Source organism: Tenrec ecaudatus, chromosome 16 (genome assembly GCF_050624435.1).
Source record: "Tenrec ecaudatus isolate mTenEca1 chromosome 16, mTenEca1.hap1, whole genome shotgun sequence".
Taxonomy (NCBI): Eukaryota; Metazoa; Chordata; class Mammalia; order Afrosoricida; family Tenrecidae; genus Tenrec; species Tenrec ecaudatus.
This window is the reverse complement of record NC_134545.1, coordinates 26,458,183-26,485,995: the sequence shown is the minus strand read 5'-3', so window position 1 is coordinate 26,485,995 and position 27,813 is coordinate 26,458,183. Positions and strand designations below refer to the sequence as shown.

The 27,813-nt window shown below is 44.7% G+C and overlaps 1 protein-coding gene and 2 pseudogenes across 2 annotated transcripts in view; 2 read left to right on the top strand and 1 right to left on the bottom strand.

Annotated features, from left to right (window-relative positions):
• The window catches only part of CHEK2 (checkpoint kinase 2), a 60,749-nt gene that overhangs the window by 16,847 nt on the left and 16,089 nt on the right, over positions 1–27,813 (bottom strand). For both annotated transcript variants that reach the window (XM_075534961.1, XM_075534962.1), the window contains 6 exons: positions 27,438–27,562; positions 27,178–27,325; positions 17,594–17,684; positions 11,151–11,259; positions 9,030–9,083; positions 3,416–3,477 (listed from right to left, as the gene is read on the bottom strand). In XM_075534961.1, coding sequence (XP_075391076.1) covers positions 3,416–3,477; positions 9,030–9,083; positions 11,151–11,259; positions 17,594–17,684; positions 27,178–27,325; positions 27,438–27,562 — 589 coding nt within the window. The remainder of the gene's footprint in view (positions 1–3,415; positions 3,478–9,029; positions 9,084–11,150; positions 11,260–17,593; positions 17,685–27,177; positions 27,326–27,437; positions 27,563–27,813) is intronic.
• On the top strand, positions 4,961–5,582 carry LOC142429517 (integrin beta-1-binding protein 1 pseudogene; annotated as a pseudogene).
• Positions 14,272–15,065, top strand: LOC142429831 (large ribosomal subunit protein uL30 pseudogene; annotated as a pseudogene).

The following is a 27,813-nucleotide window of genomic DNA, read 5'->3' as shown; positions in this document are numbered from 1 at the left end:
TCACCTAGGACAGCCATGCACATACACAGAGGTCCCGGCAGGAAACTCAAGAATAGGGGGAGCCAGCTGCAGTGCGCAGTGAGAGCTGGGACAAACGGGGAGCTTCGGAAATGGGGTTCAGAAGACCAGTGGCAAGGAACTGCTGACCACACAGCCTGGGTGGGTCTTGAGGTGGGTGCAGCAGAGTAAGGGAAAGGCGATGATCAGATAACCAGGGGCTGAAGCATTTCCCAGCAGGGTAGCTTTGGGCAGGTTATTTATTGTACCTCTAAGAGGGTGTCTAAGGAGCCCTGGTGGCACAGAGGTTACGCACCTGGCAGCCAACTAAAGAGGTGGCAGTTGAGCCCCCAGCAGCTCTGGAGGAGAAGGATGTGGCAGTCCGCTTCAGTAAAGACAGACAGCCTTGAAAGCCTGCTCTGTCCCACCGGGTCCCTGGGAGCCTGAATCAATGTGGGGGCAACAGGCTTCGATTTGAAGCTTACTTGTGCCTCTGAGAGAAGGGGCTAGTTCCGGGTGCCCAGATGGATGTCGAGATAAGGAGATCAGTGGTGGGGATACAGTATGGGCATTGGTCCAATCCCTTCTCTCTTGAAGTGGAGCTAAAAAGTCTAACTCACCGAAAAGGCTAGGTACAGTAGACGGACAGTGACAAAGAGGAAAGCCCGCCACAAGATAGACTGGCACAGTGGCTGTGACAGAAAACCATCACACACGCTGGATTCTTAGGAGACGGAGGTCAGAAACACCTCTACCTTTCAACCTCAACCAATTCTGACACCCACTTTCCCTCTAAAGCAGTGGTGCTCAACCTTCCTAATGCTGTGACCCTGTAATATAGTTCATGTTGTGGTGACCCCCACAACCATAAAATTATTTTCGTTGCCACTTCATAACTGTCAAGTTGCTACTGTTATGAATCGGGCAACCCCTGTGAAAGGGTCGTTTGACAACCCCAAAGGGGTCACGACCCACAGGTTGAGAACCGCTACTCTAAAGCAATCTCTCCCCCTCTCTTAGCTCTAGTAATTCATTGCAACAGCCACGACAGAACTTACAGAAAATCTTCATGATTATGGGGTTTAATAGAACAATAACAGGTGACAATTCAGGATCAGAAGTGACTCAGGATACAGTTCTGTATAGCTTCTCAGCCCAGTGGCATGCCTCTCCATGACCCTTGGCCGTTCAGCCCTTTGGGCCAGCCCAGCTTCTGCCCTAGTCCAGCACATGTTACAAAGCTCATTAGCTCCAATGATAACAGCCAGAAGGCACCTTGCTCCACCACTAAGCTTCAGCCTCAAGTCACTCATCTCCCCAGCCTAACTCTACCAAGTGCTTAGAAGTGCCCAGCTCTGCTAGCAAGGAAGGTACTCGGTGTTCTTGCCTGGTGATCAGGAAGCCCACTAGGCCACCTGGAGCTGGTCTCTGGTTTCTGCTACTACTATCTGTCCGCCACTGCTCCGAGTAGTCTTACATCGTTACCACTCTCTCTGTGTCTGTCTCCCGCGTCTCAGAGGTCCTCAGCACGCAAATGGCAGATGAGCACTAACAACCAGATGGTACTAACAACAGCAACACCCAATTACTGGGTGGGGGTCACAGAGATTATGGCCCCCAACTCTCAGTGCCATCGAGTCATATTCAACTCCCAGTAGCCTTATCTATCTAGAAGAGCCCTATTAAGTAACTCACGGAACCACACAGTACTCAGCTCCTAAGTCAAACCCACTGCTATTCGGTCAACCACATGGCTACTGCTGCAGCTTGTCATCAAGTCAATTCCAACTCAGGACAACCCATGTGAAAAAGCAGGGCTGCCCCAGTGGGTTTTTTTGGTTGTTGCATGTACAGCATCAGCATGCCAGGGCTTTACCTGGGTAAAGCTGCCTGTAAGGTAAGGTCAAACTGCCAACCTTGAGGTCAGCAACCAAATACTTAACCCCTGTGCCCCAAAAGCAAAAAAACCCATGGCCATCGAGTTGCATTCTGACCCTAGAGAATCTAGGGGATGGAGTGGAACTGCCTCCCTCTGAAGATGTCCAAGGCTGGAAGTCTGTACAGAAGCAGACTGTCACACCTTCTCCCTGCAGCCACACGCAGTGGGCTCAAACTGCCAATACTTCAGAGCAGTACATGGTTAACCACAGGGCTCCTACCAGGACTCTGTTGGCTACTGCTATGATTCATGAACTGTTGGTTCGCTCTATCCAGGCAGCAAGCGCCTGTTTGACAGCGGCAGATGCTCCCTTCAGCATCATGAGGGCCATCCGATCTCTCCCAGTCGTGTGATTTGCTCAACAGTCTTCATGGTCAACCTGCACAGCCAGCATCTGACAAGCAGGAGCTAATTGACCCCTTTGGGCCATGACAGGAACATTGTAGGTTTATACAGGGACGGCCACCAAGATGGGTCTCTTCCAAGCATGAGACAGGAAAGTACTCTAGTCACACCAAGCAAGACAAGACTTCACAGCCATCAAAGTAAACAGAGATGTTCAAAGATATTCAGGACTTGATCCTGAGCAGAAAGAGCTACCAGCACCAGCACCACCCATGACCATCAAGTCAATCTGACTCTTAGCAATGCTATGGAGCAGAACAGAATGGCTCCCTGGGCTTCTGAGGCTGTCTGATCTGGGTAGACGCTGACAGCCACATCTTTCTACTGCAAAAAGACCGAGGACTCAAATTGCCGACTCTGCAGTTTGCAGCCCAACACAGAAACCACTGTGCCACAGGGCTCCTTGGAAAGGTCTGCAGAACCAAGTCCTGGAGTACCAGTACTGCCCTCTGGTTGAGCATCGCACTGTGCCCAGTACTGTGCCAGAGACGTTCCAGGCTTCATGCACTTAACCCTTGTGGTGAGACCACCTTCATCCCCATTTAACACCAGGAGAGTGAGACTCAGAAGGGTGACGCAAACGGACCCACAGGGAGACGAGACGGCCTGTTGCTGGGTGCCAGTGAGCAGATTTGGACTCACCGTGAGTGGGATCATGTGACACCACAGAGCGGCCACAAGGGTCCCAAGGCTGCCATCTTTACAGGGGCAAATCCCCCCATCTTTCTTTCTTCCCAGGAGCCTTTGGGTGGGTCTGAACCACCAACCATTCATCTGTCAAACAGGTGCCCGAAGGGATTTGGCCCGCCACCCCTTTTCTGGGCAGCCCAGCACTTCACCGAGGCTCCTCCATGGCAACATCAAACCCGGGCCTGACTCCAAGCCCAGGCCCAGCCAACTGTCACCAGCCTTAAGGAACGATGAAGGGGTTTTAGAATGTCTGATCATGCACCCCAAGCCCCTGTCCTACACGGTCTATAGATGCCACCCCCTCCACCCCTCACCACCAACCAAATTCCAACTTGTGGCTTAAAAGCATTTAAAAGGAAATGAAAATATAAATGTGTTACTTACAATTCCAAAACAATATAATAATCTTCTGCATCAAAGAAGTCTTTAATCTTGATGATGCAAGGCTGAAAGAGGTGGGGAGTGGGAGAAAAGTGGTGAGAAGGACTTTGAAAAAGGACCCCACCCACAGGGCAGGGAGCGGGGACAGTTGCAGAGGCTCAGGGAGGCTGAGTATAGGCGTGTGATCTGCCTGGAGATCCCATGAAGTTACTGGTGGGGAGCAGGTGGGGCAGAATCTAGCTGCTTCCTCACACGGGACATGCAAGCAGCTCCCCAAAACCCGCAGGGAACCACATTTCACACACCGGGATGACACCCAAGAAGGAAGCCAGGTCTTCTCATTCCCAGGCCCTCCTGCCCACCGCCCTAGAGAAAAGGTTTGCAGGATGGCCTAAGGAACCTGATAGGTTATTCAAAGGTCAATCGGGTGGACGGATGGGGACACACACACACACACGAACACACACCACCACCACCCTCTCTGGCTGGCAATTTGCAACCTCTGGTCAGCATGAGGTACATAGCAAAATCTTACAGGTGAAGGAATGCAGGATTAGACATTGGGAGAGCATGTTGTTTATGATTTTTTTACCCAGAAGGCAAAGGACCACCAATAAATCTCAGCAGTGGTCCCGGCTGTTCTAAGCCGTTGTGGGTCAGCCTACACCATGGTGTCTCGAAGCACAATGGAACACAATGCCACGTGGCCTGGTCCCACCCCTGTGATTGGACCACTGTGCTCTGCAGGGTTTTCAACAGCTGATTTTCCCAAGGAGACCACCAAGTCTTTCTTACTAGTCTGTCTTCATCTGGAAGTTCAGCATCAAAGCCACGAGGCAGCCTCCACTGACAGACAACAGGTGGGTGGTGGCCACTCTCTGGCTAGCGGGGGGGAAAGTGAGAAGTGTACCCCTGAACTACCACTGCCTCCACAAAGCTCAATGTCAGAAGATCGATTTAGGGATTCATTTAGAGATACACAGCCCAGCAGATGCAGGCATTGGCTTATGCCACAAGAGAAGGGAACGTCTGTAGGGTGTTAGGCTCTATATGGAGACCAACATACCCTGGTGATGCAAGCAGTTAAGTGCTCAGCTGCTAGACCCCAGGCAGTTTCACAGGGGAGAGATGTGGTGACTTGTTTCCACAGAGAGTTGTCACTAGGATTTGGGATCATCCTGTGAGCATGTCACAGCAACATTTTAAAAAGTAGCAAAGCTTACCAGGATGATCTTGCTACAAAGCAAGCTCCATAACACCCACTGCTCTGAGTAAGGTCCTCCAGGTCCTCCCTGGGATCCTCCCCGGATCCTCCTCTGGGAACAAACTGTTACATATGGAATCAGTGAGGGCACTGCTGCTCCAGCAGAGACGGACCCTGGAAACTGGGCCGAGTCAGAAAGACTTATTCAGACCAAGAACCGGGTCCCCATGGGTGGCGCTGGGCAGAGGTGCCCTCAAAAATCCCAATCAACACAGAGGCTCCCAAGGGGATCTGCTGGCCCCAGTCAATTCAAGGCAGAGAGGCGTGCTTCTTTGGATCAAGTTATGGGGGAAATTGTTTTCAAAAGGCAAAAACAACATAGTAGTAGAAGTTCCCAAAGTAGTGAAATCAGTACTAAGAGCAAGTCTATAGATTCTAGTCCTGGGGGCCTGTCGTGATCCAGTACTGTGGCCAGCCATGGTACAGATTCCACGAAAAACTGACAATGCAGCATTCAAACACCTATGCAGGATCTCGAATGAAGTATGTTGGTACCGTGAAGAAGCTGAAACTGTCTGAGGGGAAGTCTGAAAGTACCACGAAACCTTATAAATTATATAGATGTTGCCCAGCAAGATGGAAAGCTGCCTTTTGTTCCTCTGGAGGAAGAATTTGCTATGGGTGTTTCCAAGAATGGTATAAAGGTGTCAACATCAGATCAGTATGATGTGTTACATAGACATGCTCTGTATCTACTGCTCCGGGTGGTGTATTATAATGCTGGCTGGGGGCAGGAAAAAGCGCATTGGCTCTGAAGACCACAGAGGCCGTAATGATGAATACAGACTCGGGGTCTGTCTATCAGTGCAGCACCTGGCATGAGCACAAGCCAACTGAAAAGTTTTATCCACCACTTTGGGCGCTGTCTGAACATCTGAGAAATCTTTGAGTTCCGCAAGCAAGTGAATGTCAACTTCATTTGAAAGTTGAGTGCTTTCTAAATAGCTCTATTTTCAGTCGGCAGTGTGGAACTATTGTGAAAGTTAGGAACAATCCGTGTTCTGGATTTTAAGAAAATGCAATGCATAAGCTCTCGGTCTTTTTTTTTTTTTTTTAACAATTTATTGGGGCTGATACAATTCTTTTCACAGTTCATACATATACATACATCAATTGTATAAAGCACATCTGTACAGTCTTTGCCCTAATCATTTTTTTTCTCTTTTCTTCTTTTACATTTTATTAGGGACTCAAACAACTCTTACCACAATCCATACATATACATACATCAATTGTATAAAGCACATCCATACATTCCCTGCCCCAGTCATTCTCAAGGCATTTGCTCTCCACTTAAGCCCCTTGCATCAGGTCCTCTTTTTTAGCTCTCGGTCTTTTCATAAAAAAATAACAGTAATTTATAAATGATCAAGGGTTCATGAAGGAGAAAAGATGGGGGAGGGAGGAAGAAAAATGAGGAGCTGATACCAAGGGCTCAAGCAGAAAGAAAATGGTTTGAGAATGATGATGGCAACGAATGTACAAATGTGCTTGACACAATGGATGGATGGATGGATCGTGATATGAGCTGTACGAGCCCCCAATAAAACGATTTAAAAAAAAGATCTTTGTCTTTTTATATATCAAAGTATGAGTGAAAAATAAAGTAAGCATCGGTGTCATATTAGACAGCAAGTGAATGCTAAAAAAAAAAAAAAAGACTTTCATTTTAGAGGAAGTTATCAGTAAAGCACCGCACTGTTGGGGGAGATACGGATATGTGGTCATGGTTGCTTCAAAGCAGCGGAAAGGCAAACGCAGCTTTCAGGACAGTGGGGCTCCCCTGGAGAGAAGCAAGGGGCAGACGCAGCTTCAGCGGGAAGGTGTAGCTGTCGCGTCAGTGGGGAGGCATGTTCAAGGGTCTCGGGTTCACTCATTCGCGTTTCAGTACACGTTGGTGTTGGTGCCCTCAAGGTGATGCCAGCAGCGAGGGACCCGACACGACGAGGTAACACTACCCCACAGGGTGGTTCTAGATCACCCCTCATTTTTTCTTCTTTGTTACTTTTAATTGCAAATGGGGTGAAGGCTTTCAGAGCATAGTCCTATTCTATTCAACAATACACAGTTTGTTTCATCTTATTGATCGCCATCCTGACTACTATCACTTATCCCACCAGGACGTCACACCAGTACAAGCGGGTGCAGCCATGGCCAATGGAAAGAGGGCAGCACCCAGGCAGCTGTGCCCTCTTCAGAGATGGTGGCTGGCCCCACGTAACACTCAAGGAAGCTGCTGCACAGCAGTTGGTTGCTAAACACGGACAGATTGGATGACTATGCAACAGGTGCACTGTCCTTATTTCCACTGAGCATGACTGAACCAACTGGAAATGGTTCGAAGCCCTGGGGTCCACGCCCTATCCACTGAGCTCTACAGGAGCCTATGAACTTATTGTGCAGGCGGCAATAATTCTGTCTTCCTTTCTAGTTGCTGTTTGAGCAGTTTAGGGTGGTCAGCAAAGGGATAAGAATTCTTTTTTTTTTTTCTTAATCATTTTATTGGAAGCTTTTACAGACATAACAATGTGTAACTGAATCAGATCAAGCATAATTGTACAATTGCTGCCACCATTTTCTTGTCATTTTTTTTGAACCACCAACATTTTCAAAACATTTTCTTTCTTCTTAAACTCTGCTATCAGCTCCTCTTTATCCCCTCCCTCTCACGCCCTCCCCCAGGAACCCTTACTATTATATATTACTATTAGTATCATTATTAAAAGCACCCTTATATCTGGGCAGAAAGGAGGTCACAATGCAAAAGCAAAGATAAAAACCATCTACACACACAGGGAAGGCATAGGGAAGGTGGGTTGGAAAGGGGGAACCTATTTCAAGGATCTACATGTGACCTCCTCCCTGGGGACATACAACAGAGAAGTGGGGGAAGGGGGACGTGGGGCAGAGCCAGATATGACAAAATAATAATTTATAAATTATCAGGGGTTCATGAGGGAGGGGGGAGTGGGGAGGAAGGGGAAAAAATGAGGACCTGATTCCAGGGGCTTGGGTGGAGAGCAGAAGTTTTGCGAATGATGAGGGTAACGAATGTACAAATGTGCTTTACACAATTAATGTATGTATGGATTGTGATAGGAGTATGGATAGAGATGGGTGGTGTATGAGCCCCTAATGAAATGACTTTAAAAAAAAAAGAAGTTGGGGAAAGTGGGAAGATGCCATTATATTTTAATTCATTTTTTCCTACACTTTAAAAAAATCCCCTCATACTTAACCTTAAATAATACATTGTTTTAATAGTATTTTTAAATATTATATGCCATCTATGTAAAAAAAATGTTTTGAAACCACTGTGATAGCAATTGTACAAAACTGTTTTATGTGATTGATGGAATGTTATGATATTATGTAAGAGCTCCCAATAAAATATTTTTAAAAACACCAAAAAAAGTTAATAATAAAAAAAAAACATCTATACACTGTGGAGGCCACCCCCGACTCCACCCCACCAAATCAGTTCCAATTAAGTCCATTCAGTCTTATGACAATCCTGTATGTCAGCGCAGAACTGTGTTTCATGGGGTTTTCAATGGTTGTGATCTTTTGGAACTTGATTGCCAGACCTTTCTCCCAAGACACCTCAGGGTGGATTGAAATCATCAATCTTTTTTTTTTTAATCATCAATTTTTCAGTTATTAGCTGAGCACTAAACCATCTAAGTCACACAGGGACTCCAATACGGCCACCAAAAGCCAAAGCCAAAGCCAATGCTAACTCATAGCAACTCTTTAAGACAGAATAGAACTGCCCTGTGAGCTTCTGAGATTGCAACTCTTGGCGTGAGTAAAAAGCCTCCCCGTCCCTCCTCCTGTGGAAGGGCTGGTGGTTTGGAACTGCTGACCTTGCAGTCAACGAACCAATGAGGCCACCAAACACTGAAAACCAAACGCATTGCTATCGAGTCCATTCTGATGCACAGAGACCCAATGCAGCAGGGTAGAACCGCGCCTGTGGGTTTCCAAGACTGTACTCTTTCTGGAAGCAGCGGACCTGTGGTTAGCTAAGGCCACAGACAGCATTAAATCAGAAAATAGGTACAGGAAGTTCGCATATTTAATGGATCCCCTTGGACTGCTTTGGTGCACACCAACAAAAATTAATGGAAATTCTCAGTATTTCAAGACATTAAAACTTCAGGTAAACAAACAAACCCTTCAGATAAAATTAAACCCAACTTAACTAAAATTAGTGTTGTCTTCCCAAACAAAACTAACTGGTGAAATTTCAGGGAAAGTCCTCCTCACTAAATAACAGCTACACACACACACTCAGCACTCAGAGAGATTCACACGAAGTGCACTTCAGTTATATTTTATAGCAATACTTACATGATTTAGCTTTTTCAGGATTTCTATTTCTGTTTCAACATCAAGAGCTGGATCCTTTGGTGAATAACATTAGAGTTTATTAGTAATAATATTCGCCAGCATATTTTTGTACCATTCACAAGTTCCAAACCCAGCCCAGTGCTCCTAAAGAGGCTAACCCCCAGAGAGGGCAGTGAACTCCACAGCTCTGTGCAAAGGGCTGGGCAAACAGTGAAGGATTCAGTACATAGTGCTGCACCAACCCGGTACTGAACTTCTCATTTACAAGGATCATCTCACCCAGGTCTCCATCTCCAAGTGCACGCACCACTGCTATCGAGCAGATTCTGACTCACAGCGACCCGAAGTAACAGGGTAGAATCACTGTGGTAGAACCTACTCCCCCAATGGGGTTCTGAGATTGTAAATCTCCACTCTTGGGGGGCGTGTGCTGGTTCCGAAATGCTGGCTTTGTGGTTAGCAGCACACTATGTGAACTAGATTCTATTCCCATTGACAGGTGAGGCAATGGAGGTTCGAGAAAGGAAGTCCTTGTCCCAGTTCCCACTCCCAGAAAGGGACCAGGGCTCCACTGCTCTCATGCTGAACGTGCGAGCTTTACTTGCCTCATTAGCTGCGGAACCGCTGACGCTCGCTACCACAATCACATGGGCAAAAGACACGGATGAGAAGGTAGGTCATTAACATGCACAACGAAAATGTCAAGGCCACTTACTAATGATGGAGCAGCCCCTGCAGGCTGACAGGTTTACACCCGTTCAGAGCAGGAAAAAAACATCTCACAGATTTGTTCCAAGGGGAGAATGGCTTTAGGATACTGTCGTCATTCTCCGTGACAGTTCCAAGAGGATAGATTGAGCAATTCAACTTCCCAGACTACACCCTCCGCAAGCAAGGAGGATATAGGGTTACATGGTCATGTATAAAGGCTTTTGGCTCCACAACCTAGATGTTTAATTGTAAAAGCCTGCCTCTTCCTGTAAGCAATGCAACGCATCATGGAGCCTGGCTGTACTCGGATGACAGCACCGTCCAAAAGCGTCCAGGGCAATTTGGAGGATGAAATGGAAAAGCAAACTCGTGCCCCAGGTCATTAGAAATCTGGGAGATATTGCCCCACCCCCCACCTCAGCCAAACAGGAAACAAATCCAAAATCACAGGGGGGAAAAAATCTACTAACAAAGTGAACAGAGAAAGGAAATTCCTTGTGCCCCTTGAGAATGGCATTGTCTAGGGAGAATTTTTTAAAATTGATCTTTACAGACTGCTGGAGTATAATAGCCAGAAACTGCTGGCCCCAAAGAAAAATGGGACAAGGGGCCATGTTTTACATGCCTCTGGGGGCTCATGTGTGATAAAAAAAACCCCAACCAACACATTTAGCCACTGCACTGAGCCTGTAAATGTAGACTACAGTAAAGGATCATAAAACAAATGGCTACTCTATAAAAAGACTATTCAAGTAATTTAATTAAAATCAAAAACAAGAATAAAAATTGCATAAAACTTGAAGCGCCGCGTTGCTGCTTTACCCGGGGGAGCCAAGGATTGGAAGCCACCTATATGATCAGCCCATGAAAACACGAGAGTAAATCCTGACAGACGAAGCTGAAGAAAGAGACACGATCGCACGGAAGGATGGATCAGGAAAGAGATTGTAATACAACGCATATGTGGGAAAAGCAGGAAGCAGAATTGTATATGGAGTATGATCTCAACCATTCACAAACACACACTCGGGTGAACCAAGGCTGGAAGGGAAGAGGAAAACTAAAAACAGCTGTCGGCCTGCAGTGGTGGGAGCATGGCTGGGCCCCCTCCGCCCTCCCACCCCTTAGGTCCTGTCATTGGTTGTCAAAACAGCCTCCTCACAATGTTGGACTCGGAAGGAAATAATTCACTTCCTGTTCCGTGTGTCCTTCAGTACAACCGCATATTTTCGCCAAAGAACCCCTAAAGAAAAGTTCCTTGAATTTGATAATGATCATAGAAACTGGGAAATGAGCTAGGGTTTTCACAAACTCACTTAGCTGAACACTAAGGCTGCCTGGGCTTAAAGATCACTTAAGAAGCTAAGAAGCATCAAGAACAGCTCAGCAGCCACCCGAAAAGGTACTTACTATTTCTCTTGAAGAGCCAATCGCAAACTTCCTTTTGCTTATGATCTTTATTGCTACCTTCTTACACGTTTTCTTCTCAAAAGCCAACTTCACCTCACCACAGGCACCACTGTGGGAAAAGCACACGTCATGGTGTCAAGCGGTTTTCAATCACCAGGACCCCCCCCCCCGTGTCCCTCGCAGTGACTATTTGACACCCAACAGTCCCTATAACAGCCCTCCCCATGTCTACATTCCGAGAACACGTGAAGCCTCATCCATGTCAAAAGGCAAGAACATTCTTCATCTTCTCTGATGATGTGCTCCGCAGTGAATAAGCATGGTGATAGAATACAACCCTGACACACACCTTTTCTGATTTTAAACCAGGCAGTATTCCCTTGTTCTGTTCACACAACTGCCTCTTGATCCATGGAGAAGTTCTGCATGAGCACAATGAAATGGTCTGGAATTCCCATTCTTCTCAAGGTTATCCATAGTTTGTTATGATCCACATAGTCTAAGGCAGGAGTCCTCAAACTTTTAAACAGGGGGCCAGTTCACTGTCCCTCAGACCCGTTGGAGGGCTGGACTATAGTTTTAAAAAACCTATGAACAAATTCCTATGCACACTGCACATATCTTATTTTGAAGTAAAAAAAAAAACAAACAGGGCAAAAACACCTGGCAGGCTGGATAAATTGAGGACCCCTGATCTAAGGCCCTGACATAGTCAATAAAACACAAGTAAACATCTTTCTGGGATTTGCTGTCAGCCAAGATCCATCTGACGACCCCAATGATACCTCTTGTTCCACATCCTTTCTGAATCCGGCCTGAGCCTCGAGCAAGTCCCTGTTGCAACCATTGTTGGATGATCTTCAGCAAAATTTTACTTACATGTGATATCAGTGAGATTGTTCTATAACTTGACCATTCTGTTGGGTCATCTTTCTTTAGAATGGAGAATCGAGAGGTGGTAATACCACTCTGCCCCATGTATCAGTCACTGACCTAGCAGTTAGCAGCCAATGCCTAACCTAAGGTGCACCAGAGTGCCCCACTGGGGTTGATACAGGACCAAAATTAGGTCTATTACGGTTATCTTTGGAATCAAATGTTGACGTTGGGAGAACAGTTCTTTCTACTACGTTTCTTGGACAAAGATTTGAACCTGGGCACTTGGTCACCATTATAACTTCACAGAAACAGTGATGGGATAGGACACTCACGGTGTAACGTGCTAACGCTCTCAGTCCTGAACACCTTCCCTAAGGAAGTGGCTCTCAATGTTATTGCCAGGGTGGCTGCTAGAAGATCCAAAGACCTTCAGTCAAACTAGGCATAAAATAAAATAAGATGAGAGCGTTTGCTTTTTCATACTCATTCTCTCAGGAGACCCTGCGGTATGTGACTCACAGAGGCTACAGCAGAAGCCAGCGACTAACCAGGTAAGTTTCAGATGGTTACCCTGCCCTTTTTGAACCTGCTATTGAGTTGATTGCAACTCACAATGACATCACAAAGCAAGGTCTTCAAGACCTTAAATCTTTCCGGAAGTAGACAGACCTAGGTTTTCCCCACTGAGCAGCAAGTGGGTTCAGACCACCAAGCATCTGCTAAGCAGGTGAGTACTTAACCACTAAGGTACCAGAGCATTCGCTCCCCGGCAAATGCTAAGCCCTTTAGCGAGTTCAGTCAGTTCGGCCCACAGATTCTAGGGTAGCTCCTACATCCATGTCCTTTTGCTTGAGTGCGGGCAGAACCTGTAACTTGGCTTTTAACCAACAGAGTAAGGTGAAAGTCATGGTGTCACTTCTTTGATGACAGCACGTAAGACTGCAACTTGTCTTTCCTTGGCTAGCTTTAAAGAAGCCGGCTGCCGTGTTGTGTGCTGTCCAGCAGAGGAGGGCACGTGGCAAGGAGCTGAGGGCAACCCTGGCTAGCGGCTGACAAGGACTTCAATGCTGCCAGTCACCACCTGAGCTTGAAAGAACCCAGTCCTGGCCAACATACTCAACAGATAGTAGACTTTGAGGACCCAGGTAAGTCAGGCTTAGATTTCTTATCCACAGAAATTGGACAGGAAGAAATGTGCTGGTTTAAGTTGTGAAGCTTGTACCAAGTTACAGCAAATGATACTCATCGTAGGCAGGACTGATAGGATAACACTAAACCTGAAGGGTCAAATGGGACTATGTTTTTAGCTCCTACATCAGAGACAAAAGGGGCCAGTTGTCTCAAAAGTACTGCCCTCCTTCCAAAACAGTCACAACAATCCTGAAAAAAAATAAAGTTGTTGAAAAAGAGGGCTTGATGCAAAGGGCTTAAGTGGAGAGCAAATGCTTTGAGAATGATGAGGGCAAAGAATGTACAGATGTGCTGTACACAATTGATGTATGTATGGATTGTGATAAGAGTTGTATGAGCCCCTAATAAAATGTTTTTTTTTAAAAGAATAAAGTTGAAGGACTGAAGACATTCCAACTATAGAATATAGTATAAAGTTGCATTAATCCATACAGTGTGGTGCTAACATTAGGAAACAAAGAATTGTCTTTGTCGATGGAGACACCAGAATTAAACCCTCATGTTTATGGTCAGCTCATGTTTGACAAAGGTACCAAAACACCATTCAATGTGGAAAGTATGGTCCAACAAATGGTGCTGGGACAGACACAAAGGAACGAAGCTAGAGCCTTACTTCACACTACATGCAAAAGAAATCAACGCAAGATGAATCAAAGATATGAATGTAAGAGACTCTTAAAAGAAAATCTGGGGCTTATCTTCATGACCATGGTTTGGGCATGACCATGGGTTGGGCATTGGATTTTTAGATATAATCATAAAAGCACAAGCGAGATAAATAAATTGGTTTCTATCAAAATTCAGATTTCTGTCCTTCAAGGGAGACCCTCAAGCAAGTGAAAAGAAAACATGCAGAATGGGAGAAAATATTTGCAGATCACCTTTCAGATGAGGGACTTGTAGCCGGAAGGCAGAACTCTTGAACCCCAAAACTCTAAAGACTAACACACCAGTTTTTTAAAAGGACCGTGGTTTTGAGAAAGAAGATATACAAATTGCCAATAAGCATGTAAAAAAGATGCTCAATGTGCTTTTTTTTTTAAAACCGGCAGGAAACATGGAGGCTGTCGCGGAGAAGAAGAAGGTCCTGCTGTTCCAGAGACCCTTAAGAAAAAGCGGAGGAATTTCGCAGAACTAAAGCTCAAACGCCTAAGAAAGAAGGTTGCCCAAAAGATGCTTTAAAAGGCAAAGAGGAAGCTGATCTAAGAGAAAGCTAAGCACTATCACAAGGAACACAGGCAGATGGACAGAACTGAAATCCGAATGGCTCGCATGGCAAGGAAAGCTGGTAACTTGTATGTACCCGGAGGGCCCATGCTGGCGTTTGTTATCAGGATCATAGGTACAAATGGTGTGAGCCCACAGGTTCGAAAAGTGTTGCAGCTTCTTCGCCTTCGCCAGATTTTCAATGGCACCTTTGTTAAGCTTACCAAGGCTTCAGTTAACATGCTGAGGGTTGTGGAACCATGCATTGCATGGGGGTACCCAAACCTGAAGTCAGTGAATGAACTCATCTACAAGCGTGGCTACGGCAAAATCAAGAAGAAGCGTATTGCCCTGACAGATAACACTCTGATTGCATGGTGTCTTGGTAAGTATGGCATCATCTGCATGGAGGATCTGATTCATGAGATCTATACTGTTGGGAAACATTTCAAAGAAGCAAATAACTTCCTGTGGCCCTTCAAACTATCTTCTCCACAAGGTGGGATGAAGAAAAAGACCACCCATTTCATAGAAGGCGGAGACGCAGGCAACAGGGAAGACCAGATCAACAGGCTTATTAGAAGGATGAACTAAGGTATCTGCCTGCCGTGATTATTTTTGTAATCTGGTCTCTGAATAAAACAGGGTCTGCTTTCAAATAAAAAAAAATTAGATGCTCAATGTAACGTGTTATAAGGGGAATGGAAAGCAACAGCACAATGAGATACTACGTCATACTCATTAGAAAAACTATAAATAAACATTTAAACTAACTCAAGTGTTAGTGAGAACATGGACAAATGGAGCAATCACTTTGGAAAACAGTCTGGCAGTACCGCCAAATGCCAAACATACAAATAACAATGAGCACAGGGAAGAACGTGTTCTAAACTTGTGGTGATGACTGTACAACTCTTCTTAATGTGATTAAACTACTGATTTCTATGATGTGTGAATTATAAGCCGGTTAAACTGATAAGAGAAAAATAAATATCATAGTGTTACTATATGATCCGGTAGTTGCAATCCTACTAAGCAGTTGTCCACAAGTAATAAAAACACATATCCACATAAAACTTGTACATGAATGTTTACAGCAGTATGATTCCCTAACCTCCCAAATGTGCAAATGATCCAAATATCTATAAATGGATGGATCTAACCCAAAAGTAAAACCCACTGCCATCAAATCGATTCCAACGCCTTGAGCCTTTACTTAGGGTTTCCGGAGCTGCAAATCTTTATGGGCGTGGAGAGCTTCATCTTTCTGTCCTGGAGGGGCTGGTGGCTTTGAACTGCCATCCTTTTCATTAGTGATGCAAAACTTACTAATCAAGATTGGTACAGAAGGTGATTAAATAAATATGGTATATTTCTTTTTTGGGGGGTTATGAATATCCTTTCTTTTTTACATTTTATTAGGGGCTCATACAACTCTTATCACAATCTATACATATACATACATCATTTGTATAAAGCACATCCGTACATTCTTTGCCCTAATCATTTTCAAAGCATTTGATCTCCACCTAAGCCCTTTGCATCAGGTCCTCTTTTTTCTCCCCCTCCCTCATGAGCCCTTGATAATTGATAGATTGTTATTTTGTCATATCTTGCACTATCCGGAGTCACCCTTCCCCCGCTTCTCTGCCATATTTGGCAAGGCAAAAATTAAAGAACTAATAATGGCTACACGAAAAGAAAAAAAAACCTTGAGAGAACTATGAAAAGAACCCATAAAAGACCACATATCTATAGGAGACATTTTAAAATGAAAATTACAAAAAAAACAAAAACGAAAATTACAAAAAATGAGTAAGTAAGGTTTCACGTTAAAAGCAGCAGACTTGAAGAACACACCAGCCTGTGTAATCGAGTGGTCCAGAAGGGATCAGTTATCAGGCATCAAAGAACAAAAAAATCATATCATTGACTGCACACCTCCATGACAGGATCGCTGAAGACAAAAGGGTGCATAAGCAAATGTGGTGAAGAAAGCTGATGGTGCCTGGCTATCAAAAGAGACAGTGTCTGGGGTCTTAAAGGCTTGAAGATAAACAAGCGGCCATCTAGCTCAGAGGCAAAAAAGCCCACATGGAAGAAGCACACCGGCCAGTGCGATCACGAAGGCCAAAGGGACCAGGTATAAAGGCATCATGCAAAAAAAAAAAAAGATATGTGTGTATATGTATATATAGGTGTGTGTCTATATATGTATATATGTATGTGTGTGTATATATGTGTGTATATGTATACATATATATACCATATTGAATGAAGGGGAAAGTGCAGAGTGGAGACCCAAGGCCCAAGTGTCAGCCAATGGAGATCCCCTCACAGAGGGGTTCAGGAGAGGAGATGGGTCAATGAGGGTGCGAGGTAGTACCGATGAAGAACACAGCTTTCCCCCAGATCCTGGATGCTTCCTCCCCCCAACTACCATGATCTGAATTCTACCTTGCAGGGCTGGATAGGGCAGAGACTGTACACTGGTACATATGAGGGCTGGAGGCACAGGGAATCCAGGGTGGATGATACCTTCAGGACCAAGGGTGTGAGGGGCGATGCTGGGAGAGTGGAGGGTGAGTGGGTTGGAAAGGGGGAACTGATTACAAGGATCTACATGTGACCTCCTCCCTGGGGGATGGACAACAGAAAAGGGGGTGAAGGGAGACGCCGGATAGGGCAAGATATGACAAAATAATAATCTATAAATTATCAAGGGCTCATGAGGAAGGGGAGAGCGGGGAGTGAGGGGAAAAAAATAGGACCTGATGCAAAGGGCTTAAGTGGAGAGCAAATGCTTTGAAAATGTTTAGGACAAAGAATGTACAGATGTGCTTTATACAATAGATGTATGTATATGTATGGATTGTGATAACAGTTGTATGAGCCCCTAATAAAATGTTTTAAAAAGAGAGAGAGCTGTCAAGCAGATAAAATTGATATACTGAAAAAAAATTCATTTCCTTTTTTATCAATAAATCAGTAACATGTCCGTCATAAGTAATATCCTACAGAAAGCTCTATCTTTTTTATATTCACCACTATACTTTATAAATAGTGCATGTTTTAAAACCAGGAACCCAAAATTAAACAATGAGAAAAGTTTACTAAATTAAGAAATTGTGTGCAATTGTGATAAGGACAAAGAAAAGAAAGATTACCTTCCAAGAGTTTTTGACAAGATGTATTCATCTCTCAATTCCTTAGGATAAACAGACTGATCATCTACAGTCAGATCAAAAAACACAAAAACTGAGGGAAAAAAGCAGAAAAAGGGACTCATTAATTCATTCTAGAAGATAATCAACTCTATCATTTCATAAACACGTGATATATAGCGATTATTTAAAATTGCCGTTGATTTGAGATGGAACCCTATGGGAATTACTATGGGAACTGAGAATCAAATTTCATTCTTCCAGAAAGTACACAGCATTCCTCTCACTGCAGCGCAGACACAGGACGCTCGGAATATTGATGCTATCCTGCTTCCGTGACCACAGAATATTAACCAGCTTACTAGAGAATGAAAACGCAGGTATTTTCCACTAAGAGGCAGCAAGCTTGCAAGACCCAGGACACGGGCAGCCAAGTCAGGTGCCAGCTCTCTCCCCTAAACCACTTAGACCTCTACACCGCTGGTATTTGGCAGGGAGAAGCATCTTGAATCTGTTGTAACACTGGATCAGTGACATTTTCCAGGCAAATCTCTTTGCCCTCTACTGCCCAGCCTGTGTGTGAAGCACGCTGTATCAGAGTTCCTCTGGCTTCCCTACTGCAGGAGACAGATTGTCAGACAGGCCGCCACCCTCCGCTGGCTTTACCTGTCCTGACACCAACCATTCCTCCCAGGACTCTCTGCTTCTTTGCTGCTTTCCACAGATCACTGTAAAGGCCGCACCTGATTCAAACGGAACTCACAGTAACGGGAGTTAATTAGGGAAATTAACAGTGAGGGTGTAGTCACTGGTCCACAGGAGTGCCTGTCCGCAGCCAGCAGCCCAGTCGCTCTCTCTTTAGCCTCTGCCTCGTGGGCCACTACTCTGCCTCAGGGTCTCCCCGGCTCCGCACTACTCGTTTTGTCTCATGGCCTCCTTGTCTTGGCCTCTGGTCTCAGTCCAGCTCCTTTGTTCTGTCCCATGGTCTCTGTGCTGCAGCCTCTAGTGCCTATGGTTTCATGCTTTGCCACTTCAGGCATACAAGGGGATAACACCCCCTCCAAAAAAAAAACCCTGAATTTTTTCCCCAAAGCTATGTATTTACACTTTTCCACAAAACCTTGTCACTATCTTCAAAGTACCCTCCACTACATGCATCTGTCATATCTGTGATCCCATTCTGGGAAACATATTTCAGACTCATCTGTTTGGATGGCTGACAGCACCTCCCTCGTTTTTCTCTTCACCTCTTCTACACTGTCAAATCACTGTCCTTTCAGGTCTCTCTGCATTCACAGAAATAAAAAGAAGTTGCACTGAGCCAGGTCAGGTGAGTAAGGTGCTTGCTTGGGGCATGAGAGGCATGCTGTTTTTTTGCCAAAAGCTGGTACTCTGAGATAGCTGTGAGCAGGTGCATTGTTGTGGTGGCAAAAACAGTCCCATCTGCCACAAATCAGGTCTTTTGTCACACACATAGTTACGAAATTTTTTCAGAACCTCTAAATAGAAGGCTTGATTAACAGTCTGGCCTGGTGGAATGAACTCCGAATGCACTTCATTTCAACAATGCCATCCATTTGGGAAGTTAATGAACATCCAGAATGAGGTTTGTGATCCGAAACCACTCATACGCTTTAGTTTTTCCCACAGCGCTGTCTTTGTGAGCTGTGCTCAACATCACAACCGTTTCTGTGGCGTTTTTCTCCAGCAGGAAACAAAATTTCACAGCCACAGGCTGTTCTCTTAAATTGGCCATCACAGAAAACAAGCTTCAAAGGAAACTGCTTTCATGAAAAAATTCACTGTGACCAGAAAGAACCCTCCCAGGAGGCGCTGCCAGTGTGCTAACTCAAGAGCAAGTCACTCGATGCTCCCCTGGTGGGAAAAATGCATACTACGTAAGCTCCACTCCACACAGCACAATTCCGTTTTTGTTTTTTTTGGGGGGGTGTACTGCTTGTAGATTTTGAACGTGCTCCTCTAATGGTTCTTGTTCCTAGGGTCTTGGAGTTTTGGTTGTTCAAGATGGCTCTGACACACAGAGGAATGGCTTTGATGGAGTGATTTTTGTCTTTCAACAAACCCTCCCCCCCTCAGGAAATAGGACGTTTTAATACCCCCACAAAGGGGACTATGGGTAGAAGGATCATATTAATTGACTATCCCTCACCTAAATCTGAAAATAATAAGTCAGTTGCTAGGCCAAGATTCTAGTCGGTTACCAAGCATTTCAAGTCTACAGTCACCAAGGATCTCAAGTCTGCAGTCACCTATAGTAAATTTCCGACTACTTGTAATATTTACAAAAGAGTGGAATGCTGGGATGGGGGGGGGCGTAAGGAAGTGGTGTTAACTAACCCGGGGACAAGGGAACAACATGTGATCCAAATTGGTGGTGAGGGGGGAGTGGCAGGCCTGCTATGGAATGATCAAGGGTAAGGTAAAGTAAAGAAGAGGTATAGCTGTAACCCAGGTGGGGACGGAGCATGATAGTGGGGCAGGAGGAAAGTCAAGGGAAATAGAGGAAAGAACTAGGCGGCAAAGGGCATTTATAGAAGTCTAGACAAAGACATGTACTGGGGAAATAGATCTATGTGTCTATATTTATAGGTTTAGTATTAAGGTGGCTGAAGGACCTTGGGCCTCTACTCAAGCACTCCCTCAATGCATGAATGCTTTCTTCTATTAAATTGACATTCTATGATGCTCACCCTCCCAACACAACTGCTGAAGCCAAAGCGGGTGAACAAGTAAATGTGGTGAAGAAAGCTGATGGTGCCTGGCTATCAAAAGAGATAGCATCTGGGATCTTAAAGGCTTGAAGATAAACAAGCAGCCATCTAGCTCAGAAGCAACAAAGCCCACATGGAAGAACAACCAGCCTGTGTGATCACGTGGTTCCGAAGGGATCAGTTATCAGGCATCAAAGAACAAAAAATCATATCATTGGCTGCACACCTCCATGATACAATCACTGAGGACAAAAGGGTGCATAAACAAATGTGGCGAAGAAAGCTGATGGTGCCCAGCTATCGAAAGAGATAGTGTCTGGGGTCTTAAAGGCTTGAAGGTGAACAAGCAGCCAGCTAGCTCAGAAGCAACAAAGCCCACATGGAAGAAGCACACCAGCCTGTGCGATCACAAGGTGTCGAAGGGATCAGGTATAAGGCATCATCAAAAAAAAAAAAATCTTACCAGAGTGAATGAAGGGGAAAGTGCAGAGTGGAGACCCAAAGCCCATTTGTCGGCCACTGGAGATCCCCTCACAGAGGGGTCTAGGGGAGGAGATGAGTTAGTCAGGGTGCGATGTAGCACCGATGAAGAATACAGCTTTCCTCCAGTTCCTAAGTGCTTCCTCCCCCGGCCCCCCCACTACCATGATCCGAAATCTACCTTGCAAGTCTCGATAGAGCAGAGGTTGTACACTGGTGCATATAGGTGCATATATATTATCAAGGGCTCATGAGGGAGGGAGGAGCGGGGAGGGAGGGGAAAAAAGAGGACCTGATGCAAAGGGCTTAAGTGGAGAGCAAATGCTTTGAGAATGATTGGGGCAGGGAATGTGCAGATGTGCTTTATACAATTGATGTATGTATATGTATGGATTGTGATAAGAGTTGTATGAGCCCCTAATAAAATATTTTTTTAAAAGACAAATAAATAAATAAAGCTACACATAGAAGAGTAAAAAAAAAAAAAAAGAGTGGAATGCAAGAACGTTAGGCTTGCGGGAGTTCCTGTGACAGGTTTTGAACTCTCTGGAGTGACCTGATGCTCCTGAGTCTCCTTGAACACAAGCCAGAGCCACCTGCGTGTGCTTAATTCAGGCTGGTATACAGGAGGCGGACCTTTAGATAGCATGAGACCTGGTAGACTCCCAGGATCTAACTTTTCTGTGCTCTAAGAGAGCCTGAAGTCCTAGGTCCTAGTCCTCAATGCCTGTGTCAGAGAGAGCAAACAGGATCATCCTTGCAGCTTCCTTCCACAGGTGAGGCTGGGCTAATTATGCCTCATGGACTACATATTTGACTTTCCAGGTTAAAGTTAAAAATATCGGAACATACCAGTCCAATGCCAATAGGTTGGGTGCAGGCCACAGAATACCAGTCTGGTCTACTTTCAATAATCTATAAGAAGTCTTTGGGGAAAAAAAGAAGTCTTTGTCCAAGAGTTAAAAGGTACTCCTTAACAAGATCAGTGGAGAAATAAAGGTGTGCCAGACGAACAAATCAATTAGAAACAGAAGCCACAGCTTGTCAGGTGGAACTTAGGCCAAACTTCGATGCCCGATTACCTCCTCCAGCGTAAGCTCACCCAGTGGAACGTTACAACAGTAAAGTGAAATGACTTTGCACGGCTCTTCCATCCATACAAAGTCTTGTTTGTTGTTAGGTGCCGCTGAGTCAGGTCCGACTCCTGGTGAGCCTCTGCACAACAGAATGAAACACCGCCTGGTCCTGTGCTGGTCTCACGATTGTTTTTATGCTTGAGCCCAGGGTTGCAGCCACATGTCAGTCCACCTTGTCCAAGACCGTCTTCTTTTGTCCGCCCCTCCACTTTCCTAAGCATGATGTCCTTCTCCAGGCACTGGTTTCTCCAGACAACATGTCCAGAGCACGTGAGATGAAATCTCCCCCTCTTGCCTCTCGGGAACATTCTGACCGTACTTCTTCCAAGACAGATTGGTTTGTTCTTTGGGCGGTTTGTAACTCTCACCAAAAGACTGGATAGGGACATGCAAAGGTTTACAGCGCTCTGACGGGGCAACTGGTTAGTTTTCACATTCTGGTAGTTGTAAGAAGAAGCATTTCAGAAGTCGGAAGAGAATCCCACAACCATTGAGAGAGAAGAGCCACCAGCAGAACACCTTTGACCTCCTGCATGATGTGGTGGCCCGGTGTGAAGTAGAAGAACAGCAGAGGTACCAGAGGACACTCTGTTAAGACAGAGACCATCAGACCCAGTGGCAGAAATCCCAGTCCACACACATGTAAAGCTGAGTGCCTTTGGCTTGCAGAGTGGATGTTCTTGGGCATTTATCACCACTAAAGGAGCCAGCGCAGGGCAGAGGCCAAAGTACCACGTGGGACAGGCCAACAACCAGAGGGAGCCATGTCTGTCAGCAGGGCAGAGAAGAGACACTGTGGACCAAGGGACTGTGTCCTGGATGGTCTTTGATACTGACTTGCAACCTATTAACTTCTCTAATAAATGACAGAATCCTGAATGTTAGCTGTAAGTCCTGTGTAGTCATTGTAATGAATTATCAAACCCAGCAGAGAAGTGGAGGGCCATGACGGCTAGTGGATGTCAGAGGAGGATAAAGGATGAGGGGTGGACGCATGCCTGACCTCTGCCTCACAAGACTCATCCTTGGAGAGATGTGGTGTTGGATATTCCTTCTCCTTGGTGTAGCTAAAGGAGGTCAGACACATCCCCCCCGCCCAGCCGACCACTACCATTTCCACAACTATGAGGTTACCGTGACTGTAACAATCAGACAGAAAACAAACATAAGACATGAAGATGTAAGGGAATCACAAAGGCATTTTAAGGGGCCCTGTAAAGTTGTGATTCTCGGGTGGCCCCCGTGAAGACGGGATGCACAAAAGGAGTCACCAAATCCAAACCCACTGCCATCAAGTGGGTTTCAACTCACAGCGACCCCACAGGACAGAGCAGGACTGTCCATGGGAGTTTCTAAGGCTGTTGTGTGTTTGGGGGAGTAAGGGGGTGTAGAGCACCTCATCTTTCTCCCAAGGAGTGGCTGGTGAATTGAAACCTCCAAGCTTTCGGTCTGCAGTCAAAAGCATTTAACCACCATGACACAGTATATTGGAATTCCCCAGTCCTATGCGTCAGAATCGTGATCGAGGGCCTAGGAATCTGTCTTCCTAAGATGCTACCCCTCCCAGCCCCCATATACACACACCCTCCATTCTCTAGGACTATCCGGTAGGTGTAGAAAGCGCTATAGGTTTATTTTTGAAATAAAAGAAACCAAAGAATTCCTCTTGCCTAAAGAATTAAAAAGGCCACATGAAGAAAACCATGGCTTCAGGATTGAAGGAAAGCTCATAAACAACCTACGATATCCAGATGACACGATCCTGCGGGCTGCCAGGAAAGAGGACTTGAAGCACTTACTGAGGAAGATCAAAGGCTAGAGCTTTCACGATGGGTTACCCCTCCATGGGAAGAAAAGAAAACAATCCTTACAACTGAGCCAATATGCAACACTGTGGTAAACAAGAGGGAAAAGAAAAATGGAGGTTGTCCAAGATTTCACTTTACTGGGATCCACAATCGACACTCAGGGAAGGCGCACTCGGGAAATCAAGCGACCTATTGCAATAGGCAATTCCGATCCACGGGAGACAACAAATACACAAGAGCAAAGAAGCGATGCTTTTGAATTATGGTATTAGTGAAGAATATAAAAGATGCTTTGAACTCACAGAATGAACAAATGCATAATGAACAAATTTCAGCTAGTATACTCCTTAGAAGGAAGGATATAGTGAAACTTAGTCTCACCTTCTTTGGACATGTGTTCAAGTGAGCTAGTCCCTGTAAAAAGATATCAAGCTTATTAAAATACAAGTTCAGCATAAAAAGAGGAAGCCCCTGAATGAGATGGATTAACACAGGGCTTACAACCATGGGCCCAAATATGGCAGTGGTTTTGAGAACTGGCACAAGACTGGGCATTGTTTAGTTCTGCATGCAGTGGTCGTGATGAGCTGGAAGCAATTTGAAAGCACCTAACAAAAATAGCACGAGATACCTTGAACTCTCTGGATTGCCTCTGTCAGTGATTCATGGCAAGTGTTCATTTTCAATGTGAAATTCGTGAAGACTAAGGAATGTGGGCTAAAATAACATCTGATGATAAGAGGCACTTCCACTTGCACAGGGTAATAATGAAGTGTTACTTTAAAAAGTGGAAGGTTTACAATAAGCCTCATATGAAAAAAGTCATAGCCTGATGCCTGGAATATAAGAGCTGCTCACTCCCTACAGAAATGGACAGACAGAGGGAGGGAGGAGAAATGAAGGTTCTACAAGAAGTCACAGACAAGTAAAATTCATGTAGTATAAACTGAGTCACTCACTGAATCATAATTTACTTTAAACAATAATTTTCTTGACAAGCTATGGCTTTAAAAATCAATCAAACCAAATTTTTTTTAATTCTTAAAAAGAAAAAATAAAAGAAAAAAAATCAAACCAATAAAAGCTAAGAAAATTTGTCTTCCAGTAACTTTTTCATAATTTAAAAATGCAATCAGATAACATATTTAGTGCTTCTGTTCCACTGAGGTAATTAGATTATTATTGTGCCAACCTGGCCAACCAATAAACACGTGTGTGATTAATTGAAGGGCGGAGAGATAAATGGCTCGGCGAGCCTCGCCTCTCGTCTCTGCTCTTTTATCATTGGACCAGTGTGCAGCTCCCTTGCTTGTTTTGTGCCTCCATTTGCAAGCTACACTACCTGTGGGACACCTAACCCATGGACTGTGTCACTGTAATTTGAGGTTCCTTCAAGACTGGCTTTGCCACACTATTAGAATTTATATCTCTTGAGTTGGGGACTGTCAGACCCTGTCATCTGGCTGACCATTGGCGACCTGCCTTGCTGTTTGCTACCTGTGGCCAGATAGCCTGAATTGCTCTACGGAGGACTACCTGGCCGCCCTCAAGACTTGAAGAACTGCTAGTGTCTCACAACTGTCTGACGGGAGTGAGTTGCACTGAGCTATGTGTCCTGCTTTATAATTTAATGAACTGTTTATTTTATCTATCTAGCTGTATGAATAGACATGAAATGATTAGTATTCTGGTTTTGTTTCTCTAGAGAACCCTGTCTGACACATCCACCTCTGAGCATAGTGCCTGTGGACATCCAAGGCACAGCAATTGGTCTCTATTTGCCTGGAACAACAGCAGAAAAGGGAAAAGTCAAGCACAGGAGAAGAGGAAATGGAATGTGTGCCTAATTGCCTCCACGAGCAACTGCCTCCTTTGCCACAAGCCCAGAAGAATTGCGGAAGGTCTGATTACCATTATTCAACCCATCTCGATCAAACAACCCTGATTAATAAGAGGGAAGAGCACCAAGGGTGTGAGGGACGATGCTGGGAGAGTGGAGGGTGAGTGGGTTGGAAAGGGGGAACTGATTGCAAGGATCCACATGTGACCTCTTCCCTGGGAGAGGGACAGCAGAGAAGGGGGGGAAGGGAGACTCCGGATAGGGCAAGATATGACAAAATAACGAGGTATAAATTACCAAGGGCACATGAGGGAGGGGGTAAAGGGGAGGGAGGGGAAAAAAAAAAGAGGACCTGATGCAAGGGGTTTAAGTGGAGAGCAAATGCCTTGAGAATGATTGGGGCAGGGAGTGTATGGATGTGCTTTATACAATTGATGTATGTATATGTATGGATGGTGATAAGAGTTGTATGAGTCCCTAATAAAATGTAAAAAAAGAAAAGAGGAGAAAAAAATGATTAGGGCAAAGACTGTACAGATGTGCTTTATACAATTGATGTATGTATATGTATGAACTGTGATAAGAATTGTATGAGCCCCTAATAAATTGTTAAAATTTAAAAAAAAAAGAAAAAAATATATACAACTACTCTTTGATATAAAACCCTTTCTTATACATAAAAAAAAAAAAATAAGAGGGAAGAGCACAGAGCAGAACTTCACATTCTACCAAACTCCAGACGTTCTGGGAGGCTGGAGGAAGCCCTGAAACTACTGCCCTGCTACAATCGTTAATGTTTAAATGCCCCCATCCCACTGCTCCCCCCAAAAAAGATCCCTTTAAGTCTTCTTAAAACCCAACAACAATTTAACTTAACATGTGAAAATCTGCCCTGAGCACTGTGATCTCGGGAGCACGATCTCAATGGAATCAAACAGACAGCAGCAGGTCAAAGGACTGGAGAGGCACCCAAATGGGGTGTGAGTCTATGGGGATGAGGATAGCTCACAAAAGGAGGGTCAGAACAGGTGCACACCTCAAACCAGGCAATAGCATTACTGAATTGTCACAGCGATCGGTGTGCAGCCCCCTCCCAGGGGCGGACAACTGAAAAGTGGGTGAAGGAAGACAGTGGTTGGTGTGAAGATGAAATATATATATATATATATATATATATATAAAAATTATCAAGGGTTCATGGGGGTAGGGGGGCTGATACCAAGGGCTCAAGTAGAAAGAAAAGGTTTTGAAAATGATGGAAACATATGTACAAATGTGCTTGATACAATGGATATATACATGGATCGTTATAAGAGCTGTAAGAGCCCCCAATAAAGTGATTTTAAGTATATATGTGTACATATATAAATACACATATATATAACTGAATTGTGAACACTTGTTGAACTGGTGTGTTTGGCTATGTATATTCTTAACAACCATAGTCTTTTTATTTTTTTAATGCAATTAGAACTGAAGTGACCCTTGACTGTGAACTCTCATAAAACCCAGAGTCTACAAAAACAGAGATAACAATCTGCCTATTTCCCAGGAGGGGGAAACCCAGGACCCATAACAACATAACAGTTACCTTTATTACTCCATACAGAAAGTGCAATTTCAGAATTGTTATTCAAAGGAAGTCGTCTTCCCTTGCCTATAAGTTCTTTATTTACAAAGGTCCCATTCCCACTGTGATCTTCGATGTATGTGATATAAGAGTTCTTGGGACCCATTTCCTAAAAGAGAGAACAGTTTGTTTTCAATGTTTTAGTTAAGAGGGGTGGGGGGTCAAAAAAGAATGACTAAATTACCAGTTCTCTCGCAAGTACACGGGTGCTTGGCACCTACCCTGAAAATCCGAAAGTGCTTCTTGCTGTAGGTCCGGTATTTGTCTGTCTTTTTCAGCAGTGGCTCATCAAAGCAGTATTCACAGCTTCTGTCCCTCCCAAACCAGTAGTTGTCACTAACACACTCTGTAACACACATGCATACACCAGAGGGTTATTGAATCCCATGTATCAAACGCCTTTTAAAAAAGGCTCACAAATCCTACTTGGAGGGAAATAGTTTAACAATCAGAAACTATAGATTTGTTTACCAAGATTGCTTAATATTCAAAATTAAGGGTGGGATAAAATTATTCAGCAATGGGTTTGATATATAAGCATAAAATAAGCAATCATTAAAAGAGCACAAATAATCTTAATGATTTATAAAATTACTT